General features: G+C 41.8%; 1 protein-coding gene across 9 annotated transcripts in view; it reads right to left on the bottom strand.

The window, feature by feature from the left end:
* PPP2R5C (protein phosphatase 2 regulatory subunit B'gamma) overlaps nucleotides 1-16,427 on the bottom strand; it is a 140,483-nt gene that overhangs the window by 88,756 nt on the left and 35,300 nt on the right. The window contains exon 1 of one of the 9 annotated variants that reach the window (XM_014854548.3): nucleotides 6,551-6,795. The exons of 6 other annotated variants lie outside the window; for them this stretch is intronic. In XM_014854548.3, coding sequence (XP_014710034.1) covers nucleotides 6,551-6,644 — 94 coding nt within the window. In that variant the 5' untranslated portion in view covers nucleotides 6,645-6,795. Of the gene's footprint in view, nucleotides 1-6,550; nucleotides 6,796-16,427 lie in introns of those variants that run through there. 2 more of the 9 variants (XM_070514338.1, XM_014854545.3) reach the window with 2 other exon arrangements.

The following is a 16,427-nucleotide window of genomic DNA, read 5'->3' as shown; positions in this document are numbered from 1 at the left end:
GAACGAACACAGGTATCACAGCTGTCGAAAAATAACACAAGCTGCGGTTAAGATACTGGGCTCCGAAGTCCCACATCTGACCTAGAAAAGGGGTGACAACCATGGCGACCACTAACACTTTGAGAGCTGACGACACTCCAGGCACCATTTTAAGCACCTTCTACGTATTCATCACTCCTTTAACCCTCCAAAAACCCAAAGAGGCAGGTCATCTTATTCTCATGTCATTCCCATTTCCACGCACAGAGAGGGAGCAACTTGCCCAAAATGGCTCAGCTAGCTGGTGGTCCTGTGGCTTCAGACCCTCGCCGTTCACAGCAAGCGCTCTCTCAAGTTCAAAGGGAACTTTGGTTTTATCTTGGAGCGTGCCTTAAAGACTGTTACACTTTAAGACATCAATAAACATGCAAATAAACATCAAATAAGGTGTACACTCCAAAAACACTCTTTGGTAAGATGGTGCAGCCACTATGAGTTAGCAATGAGGGCCTGGTGCTGGCTGGCAGGGGCACCCCCTGCTGCGAGGCTGCCACCACTGAGGGGGCCACTGGGAGCCAGGCTGCAAGGTCTCAACCCCACCCAGCCAGGACGGCCAAGTTCCCACCTGACTACTTCACTGACCAATTTGTCAACAATGGAATGAAAGGAAAATCGCAGGACAAGCCAAAACTTGAACATGAAAGACCACTGCTCACTATTTAGGAAACAATTTCTAAGTAATTACATCTCCTTTGCACATTTTTTCTAAAGCAGAACATTTAAAAGATATTTCTCTCAAATATTGCAAAAAAGTTTAACCCTACATAGAAATTGATTGAATACCTGTACCCCCACTTCCCGAGATTCAACAATTATTCGTGTTTTAGCATATTTGCTTGAGTTATTTTTCTCTCTGTGGTTTGAAGCCAGTTTCAGTGATCACGATACCTCCCTCTTCAACGCTTCAACCTGCCATCGCTCAGAGCAAGGACAGCTCCCCACAATGTCACACCCAGGAGACGCACGGGACTCCACAGCGCCCACAGCACTCTGCACTCAGCCTTCTCCAACTGCCCGAAAAGCCTCTTCCATGGGCTTGATTCTGTTGCTTCAGAACAAAGGTCTGCTACAGAGTCGCGCACTGTATTTGATCGCTACATCTCTTTATTTACTCAAACTACAAGGGTTTTGACTTATGAATAATTCAAGGAGCTAAAACAAAACCAGCCTTTACTTGCTGCAGTTTGCTCCTGCACTCCAGCCAATGTCTTTCCAAGATTAAAAAGATGCACTTTTCTTTAAGCGCGTCAGTGGGAGAAACCACCCCATTTTGTAGAGCTCTCCACAGCCTTGGGGTAATGCCTCCGTCCGACGGGAAAAGAGGAGATGGAGTCTGAAGCAAGGCCCAGAGCACAGTAGTCACCTGTGTCCACTTTTCCCACTAGTGACCTTGTACAGTTTCTCACGAGCCTCACAAGTACTATTTGACTGATCAATTAGCTAATACACCAATTAACTGTTACCGAGTGGTCTTTCAGAGAAATAACTTTTTTATTTTCAGTTCATCAACGCTGACTGAGTGCTTATACTCAAGGAACGACGGCAAATGTCATGAGAAGTAGCCAATTAACCTTGACTTTCCTCAGGATGCTCAGGATTCATGGAGGAGAGAAGAAAATTAAGGCACCAATGAATCCCTGGCAGACGTGCTGAGTGAGACGGGACGGCAGGGAAGGAGGCGATCAACTCCCCCTCACCAAGAACGCAGACACAGAATCTAACAGACTCTCATCTAAACCTGAGAGGAGTCTGAACTCCAGACACTCAAAGATATTACACTACAGAAAATGCTAACCATCAGAAGGTTCATGTGATGTGGAAGCTTTCCCCACCACCTCACAACACTCTAAAGTGGTGCAGACAGCATGAGCTCTGACTGTTTTATTCATTCTCTGTGGCTCTGGACAAGAGGCTCCCCTCCTCTTCTAGAACAAAATGGGAGCAACGCCTCACAGTGCTGGGCAGTTGTGGCGAGAGAACAGGGTTAGGAGGATGTGGCCCTGGTCCAGCACATGGAAGGCGCTCTATAAATGCTGCCTCTCCTGGGGCCGCCACCAGTAGCAGCTTGGGGACATGCAGTTAGGGTGGGGACCCTGGATTTGGCCTTATAGGCTGGTGATCTTGGGGAGAGGCACACTAGGACGTGTCCTGCTCCCCTCCCAGACAGGAATGCTGGCAGGAACGTCAGTCACCGTTCACAAAAGCTTGAATCGACTGGCAGAGGACTGCGGGGTTCAGAGAACCACCGTGCAACTGCACCTGACATATGGAACCAGAGCAGGATGAGGAGCAGGTTGTACTCCAAACTACGCTGCCCTTGAGGAGTCTGTCCTTTTTCTAGGTTTAAAACACACACCCTTTTCTTGACTATTAACCTCATCTTTTTATTTTTCTCTCATTCTTCTACACAATTAACATACTTCAATGACAACATTCTAGAAGTTTAGCTTCTGCTGCAAGGCAGCAGTCATGATCAGAATTCTCCGAGCAGACATACCCAAGTTCAAGGGAAGACTAATTAACAAAAGGTGTGCAGGCTTTACACAAACATGCATCTCCCCGGAGAGCTACTTAGTTACTCTGGTAACGTTCCATCCTGTCAGGAACACAAAGGAAACAACTTCATGTACAGTGTCACCATAGGTAAGCTTTACACGTGCATTTCTAAACGGTCACTTCATAGAGAGTGACAGTTACACAACACATAGATGTTTGTGAAGCGAAAATCTTGAGTTGAGCTGATGCACTATTCGGAGAGAATGACTCACTGGTATGATCTTTTGAAGGGTCTTTTATTTTTGGTCATCACCGAAACATTCTTCCTTCCTAATTTTGGGGAATGAAGATAATCCTAGGTACTCACTACACTGCTGACTGCACACCACGCAGGAGTGTTCTGCATCTGGGAATCACTTCCACACTGCCTCTTGCACGTTTTTCTCTAAATTTTTAGTGGAAAGGTAAGATGTTGATCGAATTGGTGACTCAGAAGTACTCGTGAGAAACCAAACCTTTCTATAAACAGACCTCCACTTCCCAGGTAGAGTGGGTTGACACAAAAAGAGTGATTTGCTCCCCAGTTCCCCGCCCAGATTGATTGGCTACTTCTCAGTGTTTCCAAGACAGACTCAACAGCAGGTGAGCTTACTAAGAACCAGAACAAGATCAGAGCAATTAACTACCTTGCTGAGGCCAGAATAAACCCAGCTGAAAAAGGGTCCCACCACTCTCATCCTCGCTGGCCATTCACACCTTTTTGGCTTGGCCATCCCTGTCTTCAAGCTGGCTCTGGAAACCCCACCAGGCCATCCCTTGCGGGAAGACGCATTGCAGCTGAAAGCCTGTGTGGCACTTAACGTAGTTTACTGATCTTAACAGGCAATCAGAAAAATTCAAGGAATAGTCCAGAACAGGGGTCAGCAGACTATGAGCTACGGGCCAAATGCGGCCTGCCACCTGCTGTTTAAACAAAGCTTTCCGGGGACTTGTTCCACCTGTTCATTTATTCACTGTCTAGGGCTGCTTTCATCACAGCCAAAAATATTTATCACCCAGCCCTTTCTGAAAAAGTTTGTCAATACCAGTCGAGAATTGCACTGTCAATATAGTAGCCACTAGATGCATGTATCTCTTTAAATTTTAAAATGAAATAAAATTAAAAATTTGGTTTCTCAGTTGCACCAGCCACATTTTAAGTGTTCAGTAGTCACCTGCGGCCAGGGCTCACAGTGGATAGCGCAGAGAACATTTCCACCACCACAGACCGTTCTCTTGGACAGCACTGGAAGCACGGGATTTAAGTCATCAAGCTAAATTTACAGCCATCAAGTTCCAGGTGCTGCTTTCTCTTTTTACAGACAGAAAAGTTCACACTGTTTCAACGAGACGTTCCTTGCACACTGGTACTCTTTAGGATATGTCAATTGACCACATTAATTGAAAACTCTAGACCATTCAGTAGAAGATAACTACCAAACCCATAGGAACTGCTAACCAGTTCAGTGACGTATTGATTTGTTGCTTGACTGTCGTCGTCCCCCCCCCCCCCCGTCAACGCTGAAAGCTGGGCCACAGAGCTTGCTTCACACTCGAGTCAGGAGCCTGCTTGGCACGTGGTGGTAGGGACTCGACAAATATTTGTAAAATGAAGGAAGAAATGAACCCTGGCACAAAACTGTCGTACACAAGAGGCCACTGAAACAGATGGATGTTGATAAGGCGCTGGGAAGGACCGCTATTCTAATACTGTGGCAAAGGTTCTGCAAACAGCCAACATTTCCATTTTAAAATGAGTTTGTTTTTTTAAAAAGATTCCAAACAAAACAAAACCACTGCCTGGGTTTGGATTCTGGCCCCACAATTCCTGGCTGTGTGACCTTGGGCAAGTTATTTTCCCTTCTGTGTGGAAGGCCCCTCCTTCCTAAATGAGAACCATGAGCACCCCAGAGGGCAGGAACTCAGTGTGGCCGGTCCAGCCTCATGACATCAGCCCCTGCTCTCCAGCACCTGCCCAGAGTTAGCACTTCCTGTGTCCCTCCTGCGCCAGGGCCCCCATGCGGGGCTGTGTGTCACTGCCATGTTGAACCCCTCAGCACCAGACACACGGCAGAGCTGCTACTCGGATGTTAAACTGATCAAGAATCTAGAAGCCAAGGTAAATAATACAAATTTTGCTAAACCACACATCAACATGCTTGCTCTGAAAAGTCCTCGTGAGTAAATCAAGTGTTCCTCAAGTTGTGAAATTAGAAATGACCCCACTGTTTGAACTAGAAGTCAGTTTCATGTCCTAAAGGTCACCCCTTCTTAAAAACTCAAGTCTCTTTCAAGTTAATGCACTTCACCACTTTTCCCTCCACAATCAGAGAGTAACACCCAGCCACTCAACCAACAGCAAGAAAACCAAAGCAGCCATAATAAGGTCTGGGAATCACCAAAAAAAAAAAAAAAAAAAAAAATCAGTGTGGTATAAGGTATAAAATCAAATGATTCCATTTCAGAACAAATTTATAGTTCAAAAAATGACGTACATTAAATGTCTAATAGAATCAGAAAACTCACAAGCCAAAAAAGTCTGTTTATAAGAAAATTCCTTAAAAGTATAAAAATATACATTTTACATGCAATAAAATTATCTTATTGCTAACTAGTCAGTGTTTAAGTACTAACTTAAACACAATTAAAAAAAACTTAAACACAATTACATTTTGTTTTTGCCCATTTGGTTCCTGCAACTACAATATCTAAACGCCATCTGTGGTCAGATTTGCTCTCTCCTGGGTGCACTACGAAACAATGCCTTTTAGTCGGACCTGCAAGTTGGCCACTGTGGATATTAACTCCCACCAGCTTCATTAAAGAGGATTTGGAGAGAAAAGTAACACCCATTTTATTCCAACAGCTCGGGCATTCACGTGGCTTTATCTTCCCTGGGTACACCCTAGGATCTGAAAAATCTTGTCTGGCATTTTAGTCATACGGACTATTAGTCACCTCGAAATCTTGCCCCCACCCTTCCTTAACACGAGTCCTTACAGGAGATTCTGACAGTTAAAACTGTTTTGTTGGGGATAGCTGTGACATTATAAATTTTAAAGTGATTTGATAAAGCTTAACATCTATTTTCTATTTCATCCAATTTTGATCAGTAAATTTATACAATATTTTAAAATACCAGGTAAGAATAAGTATATTACTACCCTGATGCTTATATTTTGAGTATTATTAATTACTATGGTAATTGTGTTTTTAAGCTATATTTTGAATCCAAATTTTGTATTAACTACAAGAGGCAAACTGTAATTATTATGAGATCTACATATACATTGAAAACTTGTTGCCATTTTAAATTTTAAAGTCAAATGCCAATATAGAGCCTATTTAAATGCAAAATATTTCCTACTATTCCGTGAAAGTGCTAACATCTCAGAAATTATGACCCACAATGGATTTCAATATTTCAAAGCATGAGTATATTTCTCTTTCAGGCTCCATGGCAAGAATGAAAACAATCCTTTTAAAGGAAGTTCTTTTCTAATCATTTTTGCATATTTTCTGGCTGCAGTTCATCTTTAATTCAGAGATGTGTCCCTGATGAAACCCTTGCGGTGTTAAGCAACACAGATGTAACAGAAACTCTGCGTACAGACAACTTGGCCAGGCGCTGCCGGCCCGCCTCTCCTTCCTACCCCCACCCAATACCTTCCTCGGGCAGTGACTTCACATCCTTTGACATCAGCACTGCTCTGAAAGGGGGATGGGAGAGCGAGCAGAAAGCAGAAAAACCAGCTTTGAACTATGCATGCAAGGCCTCTCTCAAGACTCAAATTCTGTAAGTAGTTCGTAAAACGCCAAACTGCAGTGACACACCCGACCTCCTCTTGTTAAGTCTGCAGCGACATGGAATGAATTCTGCTGTAAAGGACTTCCTGCTTTTCTTATCTGAAGCACAATAGCCATTTATTAACTAACCACAGAAGGTTTCGATTCAGGGAAACACACGATAACTTACCTCGAATATGGAGAAGGGCCACGGGCTGGAAAGGCCCATTGGAGTTGGCCGCATCCACCACCATCCTGCTGCCCGCTTTATTACATGTCAACATCTAGACTTCAGCGGGAAAGGCAGTGTACTCCTTAAGGCAAGAAACCAGCCTCCATTTTAGTTTAAAAAAAAAAGACAAACTGAAGCTCTCTGCAGCTGGAGGGAACTGGCTGGTTCGTGATGTCAGCAGGCATGGAGCTCGCTGATTGGCCGGAAGCTGCAACTTAAAATGACACTAAAAAAACTGCAAATGGAAAGAGCGTTCTGTTTGGCTGTCAGCGTGCATGAAAAGCCTGGACATTTTTCGGCTTTCTGCGGTCTTCATTTCTCAATAACTTAGGCAAAGATCCCATCTCTTAGGGGGCAGGACTGAGGCCACAACCCCGGCTAGACTGTAAACAAATGATTCTGAGAGAGCTATCAAAAAAAAAAAAAGTGTGCATCTTATGTCTCTGTGAAGTTTACATTTTAGCATTTCCCTAACTGGTACCCCAAATTAAATGGTATTTTATACCAACCTGGCCATCCTCTATTTTCCAGTTCTAATTACTTTAACATCTGCAGCATATTTAGCATTTTGGCAACCACTTTTTAAAAAGCAAATTGCTATTCAAATGTTACACAATTCCAATTCATTAGTTTGGACTCCCGTTCAACCTCTCCTGCTACTAAGTTACGAACTGGCAATCCTCAAACGCTGGTTTTTCTCCAGACCTAATCTTTTCTCGAAAAAGTTCAGTTAATTATATAGAAAATGAAAGCTTCTTTATATTCAATAGCTAGAAAGTGCTACAAATTAAAGGTATTCATATGATCTGGCTGTGGGAATTAAAGAATGCCATCAAATGAAATGAAGTGTTCATTTTGGTCAACATATTAGATACTTTAAGTTTTAGATATTTTGATAAAATTTAAAAATTTTAAATTAAAAAAGATATTTCACTTATTTTTATGGAGCTAGTATTAAAAGCTATTATTCAGATCTTAATTTCCTATCTTCAAAAAACGTTAATGTAAAAAGCTGTTAAAAGAAGAAAGACAACATTTTTGAGTTGGAGTATCCTCAGGGGAAGGCGGGATTGGAGAAATGATTCCCTACAAGAAGAAATACTATTACTAGCTCCAAATGAAAACCAATAAACTATAAGAAAAATCTCTGCCAGGTAGAACTGAAAAACATCCTCACCTATTCACACGTACAACTAAGTCTGTCCAAACCACATCTTCTCTTTTTATAATTTCTCACACAACTCCCCCCACCCCATTTGCCCACTTGTGAACAGAACGTAAAAGCCCTGTGGTTCCTAAACGTAATTCACAATAGTAAGAACCCCCTGAAACAGACTAGGGTTAGCAGATACATCTGTGGGTAGGCACTCGATACATTTCAATGAATGAATAAACTGCTACAATCCTTGACGGGTGCTTATTTAATCAGCCTCACCAGTAAGAATGTAGTTTTCACTGTGTGTATGAATAACCACTGAAAAAACAGACAAGCAAAAGCAAACCAAATCCCATTCCTGCCCTATTTTCCGCAGAGCTGAAGGACGCTGCTGGCTTCCAGAGCTGGCCATGAAATTATTTATGACAAGCAGTGAGGAGTGGGCATCACCTGAGCATACTGCTGGCCTCACACCTGCCCAGCTCCTCTGCTATCTGAACAGCAGACATGGTTTAACAAGAGAGCCTGTGCTTTGAGTCAGGTAATGTGAACTGAGATTCTGGCTGCCGACCCTCTGGGTTCACCAGATGCGGGGAGGAGAGCTCTCCCTAGGACTCACCATTACCTTCTCACCCAGGGAGTGAGGCCAGGTGAGCTCAGACATAAGTGCAAGCAGGAACACAGTCTGCACAGGGCTTGGTAAGGGGTTCAGAAGCAGATGCTGACTGCAGATCTATACATTGAAAACAGAGAGACCTGCCCTCAAATAGTTTGATACGTCATACGAGATGAGATGAGGAAATGTGCTGATAAGCTGGAATGCAGAAATAAGGGGGAAAGAATCTTCATATAAAATACACAGATTAGATGTCAATGAAAAAGCAAAGACCTCTTGATGTATTCTTCCTAATGATCTCAGATCAAAGGATCTCAACTTTATTAGTGATTTTCCCCCATGCTCTTTTGAAGCCTTATGCATATAGAGTAGTTCTTTAAAGAATTCAAAGACTGTGATCTGGAAATCACTGATGAAACATACTCTAAAATACGAATAAGGCAACAAACAGATAAATACAATCACGTACTGCAGAACAACGTTTTGGTCAACAACAGACCACATATAACATATACGATGGTGGTCCCAGAGATTAGTACCATAAAGCCTAGGCGTGTAGTAGGCTATACCATCTAGGATTGTGTAAGTACACTCTACAATGTTCGCACAATGACAAAATTGCCTAATGAGGCATTTCTCAGAAGGTATCTCCCTCATTAAGTGACGTGACTGTAATATGGAGAAAGGAAAAAAAAAGATGAACTGTTTAAAGATAAGGTGTGTTTCTGAACTGGAAGCATACATACTCTAAATATGCTGATGTCAATTTTTCCCCAAAGTAATTTACAGTTTTAAAGCAATTCCAGTCAAAATTCAGATGGCTCCATTATTTTTCCAAGTATTTGACAAAATACCTGGAAAAAAAAGAACAAGGCGGCTTCTCATGAGAAAGCCTAGTCCTACCAATTCTAAAGCTTAGGAATTAATGACAGTGCGACATGGGCTCAAGAGGCAGGTTAATGGAATAGAAGCAACAGCCCCAAACTGCTAAGTATCTTTAGACAAGTGTTTGTGATAAAGAATGAATCTCACGTCAGTGGAAAGGGAAGATTAGCTGGATAACTGGCTATACGTAGGGAAAAGTCAATTTAAATCTTCACCTCACACCAAAATAGAATCTGAGATGGGTTAAATAAAAAACCAATTCAGGGTCAGCCCCAGGGGCCTAGTGGTTAAGTTCCACATGCTCTGCTTGGCAGCCTGGGCATGGGCCTACACCACTTCTGTCAGCTGCCATGATGTGGCGGCTGCTCACATACAAAAAGAAGAAGATTTGGCAGTGGATATTAGCTCAGAGCAAATCTTCCTCAGCAAAAAGCAAACAAACAAAAAAACAATTAAATGAGAAAAACAAGGGGCTGGCCCAGTGGTGTAGTGGTTAAGTTTTTGTGCTCTGCTTTGGTGGCCTGGTGTTTGCAGGTTTGGATCCCAGGCATGGATCTACACACCACTTGTCAAGTCACGCTGTGGTGGAGTCTCACATAAAATAGCGGAAGACTGGCAACAGATGTGAGGTCAGGGCCAATCTTCCTCACAAAAAAACAAAGAAAAACAAATCTAACCCCTCTCCACCCCCTTGAAGTCTCTACAGCTTTTACAATAAAAGGTAAGTGAATATCAAGTCTCGAGTTAGAAGAGGACATTTAAAAACACCAGACAAACTCCTAAGGGATATTGCTCACATCATATCAAAAAATTTATAAATTGGGGCTGGCTCGGTGGCACAGCAGTTAAGTGCACAAGTTCTGCTCTGAGAGCCTGGGGTTCACCAGTTTGGATCCCGGGTGCAGACATGGCACCGCTTGCCATGCCATGCTGTGGTAGGCATCCCACATATAAAGCAGAGGAAGATGGGCATGGATGTTAGCTCAGGGCCAGTCTTCCTCAGCGAAAAGAGGAGGACTGGCAGTAGTTAGCTCAGGGCTAATCTTCCTCAAAAAAAAAAAATTTACAGATTTCTGTATGTTCCCTCCAAAAAACAAAAGGAAATATAAACGCTATAAAAACAAGGAGTTAATAATATTACTATAATTGATTAGAAAAAAACAGGCCTCATGTTTAAATGATTCAGTTCACAAAAGAACTGATCAATAATTGTATGAAAAAGTATTTCTCTGCCTATCAAATCAACATAATTTTAAAAAATGATAATTATTCAATACTGGTAAAAGCATGCTGTAACCTTGCCAACAAATCTATAAATTGTTCTGATCCTTTCGGAAAATAATTTGGCAATATGTATCAAGGTTCTTTAAGTAATTTTACTTCTGGGAATGCATTCTACAAATGCAGTAGCTATGAGTGAGCATCATCACGTTTTAAAAAATACTTATTTTTACAATTGTGTTAAAATACACGTAAGATGAAATTTACCACCCTAACCATTTTTAAATGTACAGCTCAATGGCATCAAGTACATTCACATTTTTGTGTAACCATCACCACTATCTACCCACAAAACTCTTTTCATCTTGCAAAACAGAAACTCTGTCCCCATTAAACACTAACTCCCCATTTCCCTTCCCCTCGGCCCCTGGACCACCGTTCTACTTTCTGTCTCTATGAATCTGACTCCTCTCGGTACCTCAAATAAGTGGAATCAAACAGTATTCGTCCTTCTGTGACTGGATTATTTCACTCAGCATAACGTCCTCAAGGTTCATCCATGTTGTAGCATATTGCAAAATTTCTTTCCTTTTTAAGGCCAAACAGTATTTCATCATATGGATACATCACATTTTGTTCCATTTATCCCTTGATGGACACTTCGGCTGCCTCTGCTTTTTGGCTACTGTGAATAATGCTATAACACGGGTATACAAATATCTATTTAAATCACTGCTTTTAATTCTTTTGGGTGTATACCCAGAAGCGGAATTGCTGGAACATATGGTAATTCTATGTTTAATTTTCTGAGGAACTGCGATGCTGTTTTCCATAGTGGCAGCATCACTGTACATTCCCACCAGCTGTGCACAAGGATTCCGATTTCTCAACATACTCACCAACACTTGTTATTTTCTGGGTTTTTTTTTCTTGACAGTAGCCATCCTAATAGGCAAAAAGTGGTATCTCACTGTGGTTTTTATCTGTATTTTCCTAACAACTAGTGATGTTGAGTATGTTTCCATGTGCTTATTGGCCATTTGTATATCTTCTTTGGAGAAATGTCTATTCAAGTCCTTCACACATTTTTTAATTGGGTTGTTTGTTTTCTTACTGTTGAGTTGCAGGAGTCCTTTTTAAGTTCTGGGTATTAATCCCTTATCAGATAAATGATTTGTAAATATTTTCTCCCATTCCATAGGTTGCCTTTTTCTGTTGATTGCATCCTTTGATGCACAGAAGTTTTAAATTCTGATGTAGCCCAATTTATCCATTTTTACTTTTGTTGCCTATGCTTTTGGTGTCATATCCAAGAAGTCAGTGGCAAATTCAATGTCATGAAGCTTTTCTTCTAAGAGTTTATAGTCTTAGCTCTTCTGTTTAGGTCTTTGACCCATGTTGAGTTAATTTTTGTGTGGGGGGTAAGGTAAGGGACCAAACTTCATTGTTTTGCATGTGGATATCCAGTTTTTCCAGCACCATTTGTTGATAAGACTGTCCTGTCCCCACTGAGTGTTTGGCACCCTTGTTGAAAATCTTTGACCACATATGTGAGGGTTTATTTCTGGGCTCTCTGTTCTACTCTATTGGCCTGTATGTCTGTCTTTACAGCCGATATCAGCCTGTTTTGGTTACTGTAGCTTTGCAGTAAGTTTTGAAATCAGGAAGTGTAAGGCCTCAACTTTGTTCTTCTTTTTGAGATTGCTTTGGCTATCTGGGGTTCCCTTGTGATTCCATGTTTATTTTAGGATGGGTTTTTCTATTTCTGGGAAAAAAAAACATCATTAAGATTTTGATAGGGATTGCACTGAATCTGCAGATCACTTTGGGCAATACTGACGTCTTACCAGTATCAAGTCTTCCGATCTATAAACAGGAGACGTCTCTCCATTTCCTAGTGTCTTCTTTAGTTCCTTTCAGCAACATTTTGCAGTTTTCACTGTACAAGTCTTTTATCTCCTTGGTTAAATTTATTTCTAAGTTATTTTATTCTTTTTGAGAGCATCACATTTTTATTTATGATTCTAAAATATCAAAAACGGCCTTAATGTCAAAGAGATTATCCCACACAGTGAAATATTACACACCCATCAAAATATCTATAAATTTATAAATAAAAGTATAAGTGAAAAGGGCAGTGTATAATTTTTCAGAAATAGTACAATCAAAAAGAAACACTCCCTCCTCAACAAAATATTGGCAAATTGAATACAGCAATACATTAAAAAGATCATACAGCATGATCAAGTGGGATTCATATCAGGGACACAGAGATGGTTCAACATCTGCAAATCAATCAATGTGATACACCACGTTAACAAAATGAGGAACAAAATCACATTATCATCTCAACAGATGCAGAGAAAGCATTTCACAAGATCCAACATCCATTCATGATAAAAATTCTCAATAAAATGGGTATAGAAGGAAAGTACCTCAACATAATAAAGGCCATATATGACAAACCCACAGCCAACATCCTACTCAATGGGGATAAACTGAACGCCATCCCTCTGAGAACAGGAACAAGACAAGGGTGCCCACTCTCATCACTCTTATTCAACATAGTACTGGAGGTTTTGGCCAGAGTAATTAGGCAAGAGAAAGGAATAAAAGGAATCCAAATAGGCAATGAAGAAGTGAAACTCTTGCTGTTTGCAGACAACATGATCTTACATATAGAAAATCCTAAGGAATCCATCAGAAAACTACTAGAAATAATCAACAACTACAGCAAAGTTGTAGGATACAAAGTCAACTTACAAAAATCAGTGGTATTTCTATACTCCAATAACAAACTAACAAAACAAGAACTCAAGAATACAATCCCATTTACAATCGCAACAAAAGGAGTAAAATATCTAGGAATGAATTTAACCAAGGAGGTGAAAGACCTATACAAGGAAAACTATAAGACATTACTGAAAGAAATTGACAATAACATAAAGAAATGGAAAGAGATTCCAAGCACATGGATCTGAAGAATAAACATAATTAAAATGTCCATACTACCTAAAGCAATCTACAGATTCACTGCAATCCCAATCAGAATCCCAATGACATTCTTCACAGAAATAGAACAAAGAATCTTACAATTTATACAGGGCAACAAAAGACTCATATAGCTAAAGCAATCCTGAGAATCAACAACAAAGCTGGAGGCATCACAATCCAAGACTTCAAATTATACTACAAAGCTACAGTAATCAAAACAGTATGGTACTGGTACAAAAACAGGCACACACATCACTAGAACAGAACTGAAAGCCCAGAAATAAAATCATACATCTACAGACAGCTAATCTTCAACAAAGGAGCCAAGGACATACAATGGAGAAAGGAAAGTCTCTTCAATAAAAGGTGCTGGGAAAACTGGACAGCCACATGCAAAAGAATGAAAGTTGACCATTATCTTCCACCATATGCAAAAATTACCTCAAAACGGATTAAAGACTTGAAGGTAAGACCTGAAACCATAAAATTTCTGGAAGAAAATACAGGCAGTACACTCACTGACATCAGCCTTAAAAGGATCTTTTCGAATACCATGTCTACTCAGACAAGGGAAACAAAAGGAAAAAGAAACAAGTGGGATTTCATCAGACTAAAGAGCTTCTGCTTCAAGGCAAAGGAAACCAGGATCAGAATGAAAAAACAACCCACTAACTGGGAGGAAATATTTGCAAATCATATATCCAACAAAGGGTTAATCTCCTAATATATAAAGAACTCATACAAGTGAACTACAAAAAAACAAACAACCCAAACAAAAGATGGGCACAGGATACGAACAGACATTTTTCCAAAGATGATATACAGATGGCCAATAGGCACCTGAAAAAATACTCAACATGACTCATCATCAGGGAAATGCAAATCAAAACTACACTTAGACATCACCTTACACCCATTAGAATAGCTATAATCACCAAGACAAAAAATAACAAATGTTGGAGAGGATGTGGAGAAAAGGGAACCCTCATACACTGCTGGTGGGAATACAACTTGGTGCAGCCACTATGGGAAACAGTATGGAGATTCCTCAAAAAATTAAAAATAGAAATACCATGTGATCCAGCCGTCCCACTACTGGGTATTTATCCAAAGAACTTGAAATCAACAATACAAAGAGGCTTATGCCCCTCCATGTTCACTGCAGCACTATTCACAATAGCCACGATGCAGAAGCAACCCAAGTGCCCAGTGACTGATGACTGGATGAAGAAGATGTGAGATATACATATATATACAACGGAATACTACTCAGCCAGAAAAAAAGACAAATCGTCCCATTCACAACCACATGGATGAACCTTGAGGGTATTATGTTAAGTGAAATAAGCCAGACAGAGAAAGACAAACACCATATGATTTCACTTATTTGTGGAACATAAACAAACTTATGGACAAAGAGATTACCAGGGGGAAGGGGGGTGGGCACAAGGGGTGAAGGGGCACAGTTATATAGTGTCTGACAAATAATGTACAATTGAAATTTTACAATGTTATGAGCTATTAAGATCACAATAAAAAAAAAAGAAACACTCCCCAAATATCAACACTAGTCACTGTGGAGTGGTATGGCCACAAGTGTTTTTCCTTTCTGAAATTTCTCTATATTTTTCAGTATTGCTAAAATTAGCACATAATACTTTCATGAAAATTAAAAGTAACAACTTTTAAAAAGACATATAGATTAAGTTACAGCAGGGAGACTCCCTCAATGCATGCTGCCTCTTAGGCAGGGGCCAAGGACAGAGAAAGGGCTGTGATAGGAACCCAGGAAGTATGATGCAAAAGATTTATTGTGATGCATAGACGAGATCAAAACATACAAACAAAAATTAGCCTCAATTAGCATGATAAACTGAACCAGCAAATCAGAGGATGTCCACTCCCTGTCTCACAGAGCCAGGTATGGATGGCTTCATTGCCCACTGCCAAGTCTGTCACCCCTGCACCGACTCCACGTGCTCCTCTAAGCTATCAGGGCTCACTGCTCTCCAGAGCACTCTTCACTGACGAAACAAGCCTTCAGCGCAGGCAATGCAGAGGAGGCTCACGATGCAGCCATGCCGACAGCCGGCTCAGGAGGAGGCCACTCGAGTAACCCCGGGGCTGGTTCTTCTTTCCTCACCTGTAAAAGGGGGTACATGTGACCTCCTCACCTCCTCGGTTGTTAGGAGGTGCAAAAGTCAGAGACGGAGAGCACGACCCACTGAGGTGAAGCGGAGAGCTCAGGAGGGAGCAGCCGAGACCAAGGCAGGACCTACACACACGTGGCTCTAGCCATGACGGAGAAGATGCAGGAAGCATGGACAGTGCTGCACTCCAAGAACAGGGCCTCCACCAGCAGCCTTCCCGAAGATTCCTGGGGCTGCCCTGTGAGGGGGCAGCAGAGCCACCTAAGGGACCTCTGCGTAGACTAACCTCCTCCAGGAAGTCTTTCTCTCCCCTTCCTCCCTCCCTCCCCTGGGCCAGCCCATAGACTGGCAGCGGCTGGCACACCGTGGGTGCTCCATCAAAGTGACTGAATGGATGAATCAAGCAGTAACACCCAATCCTGATCCTATAAAACCCCCTTACTACTCATTAAACATCTTCTCTGTGGCACATAACTAAGAGGGATACGCAGCCACTCCCCTGGAGAAGAACACTCCGCACTCCCTGAGCACAGAACCCCTGTGCAGTCTCCGCCACACCCTCCAACACCACCTGCGACCGGCCCCACTTGCCTTCCGCAGTGGCACCCCCACGCTTCTAGCTCTCCTACGACAAGCCCACTCCTCTTCCCTTCCTGCCGCGGCGGCAGCACCGTGAAGGGCTTGAGCTAAGACTAAACGGCAAAGGCGCCGGGTCTGTCTGCCCACTTTCAGCTCTGGAAGGCGCACTGCACGAAAATGCAGGCTGAGAAAAAGGAATTACTTTTTATTCTCTGGTCCCTCTGTCACTTTCTT

This window comes from Equus asinus, chromosome 7, assembly GCF_041296235.1.
Source record: "Equus asinus isolate D_3611 breed Donkey chromosome 7, EquAss-T2T_v2, whole genome shotgun sequence".
Taxonomy (NCBI): domain Eukaryota; kingdom Metazoa; phylum Chordata; class Mammalia; order Perissodactyla; family Equidae; genus Equus; species Equus asinus.
This window is presented reverse-complemented; position numbering and strand designations above follow the sequence as displayed.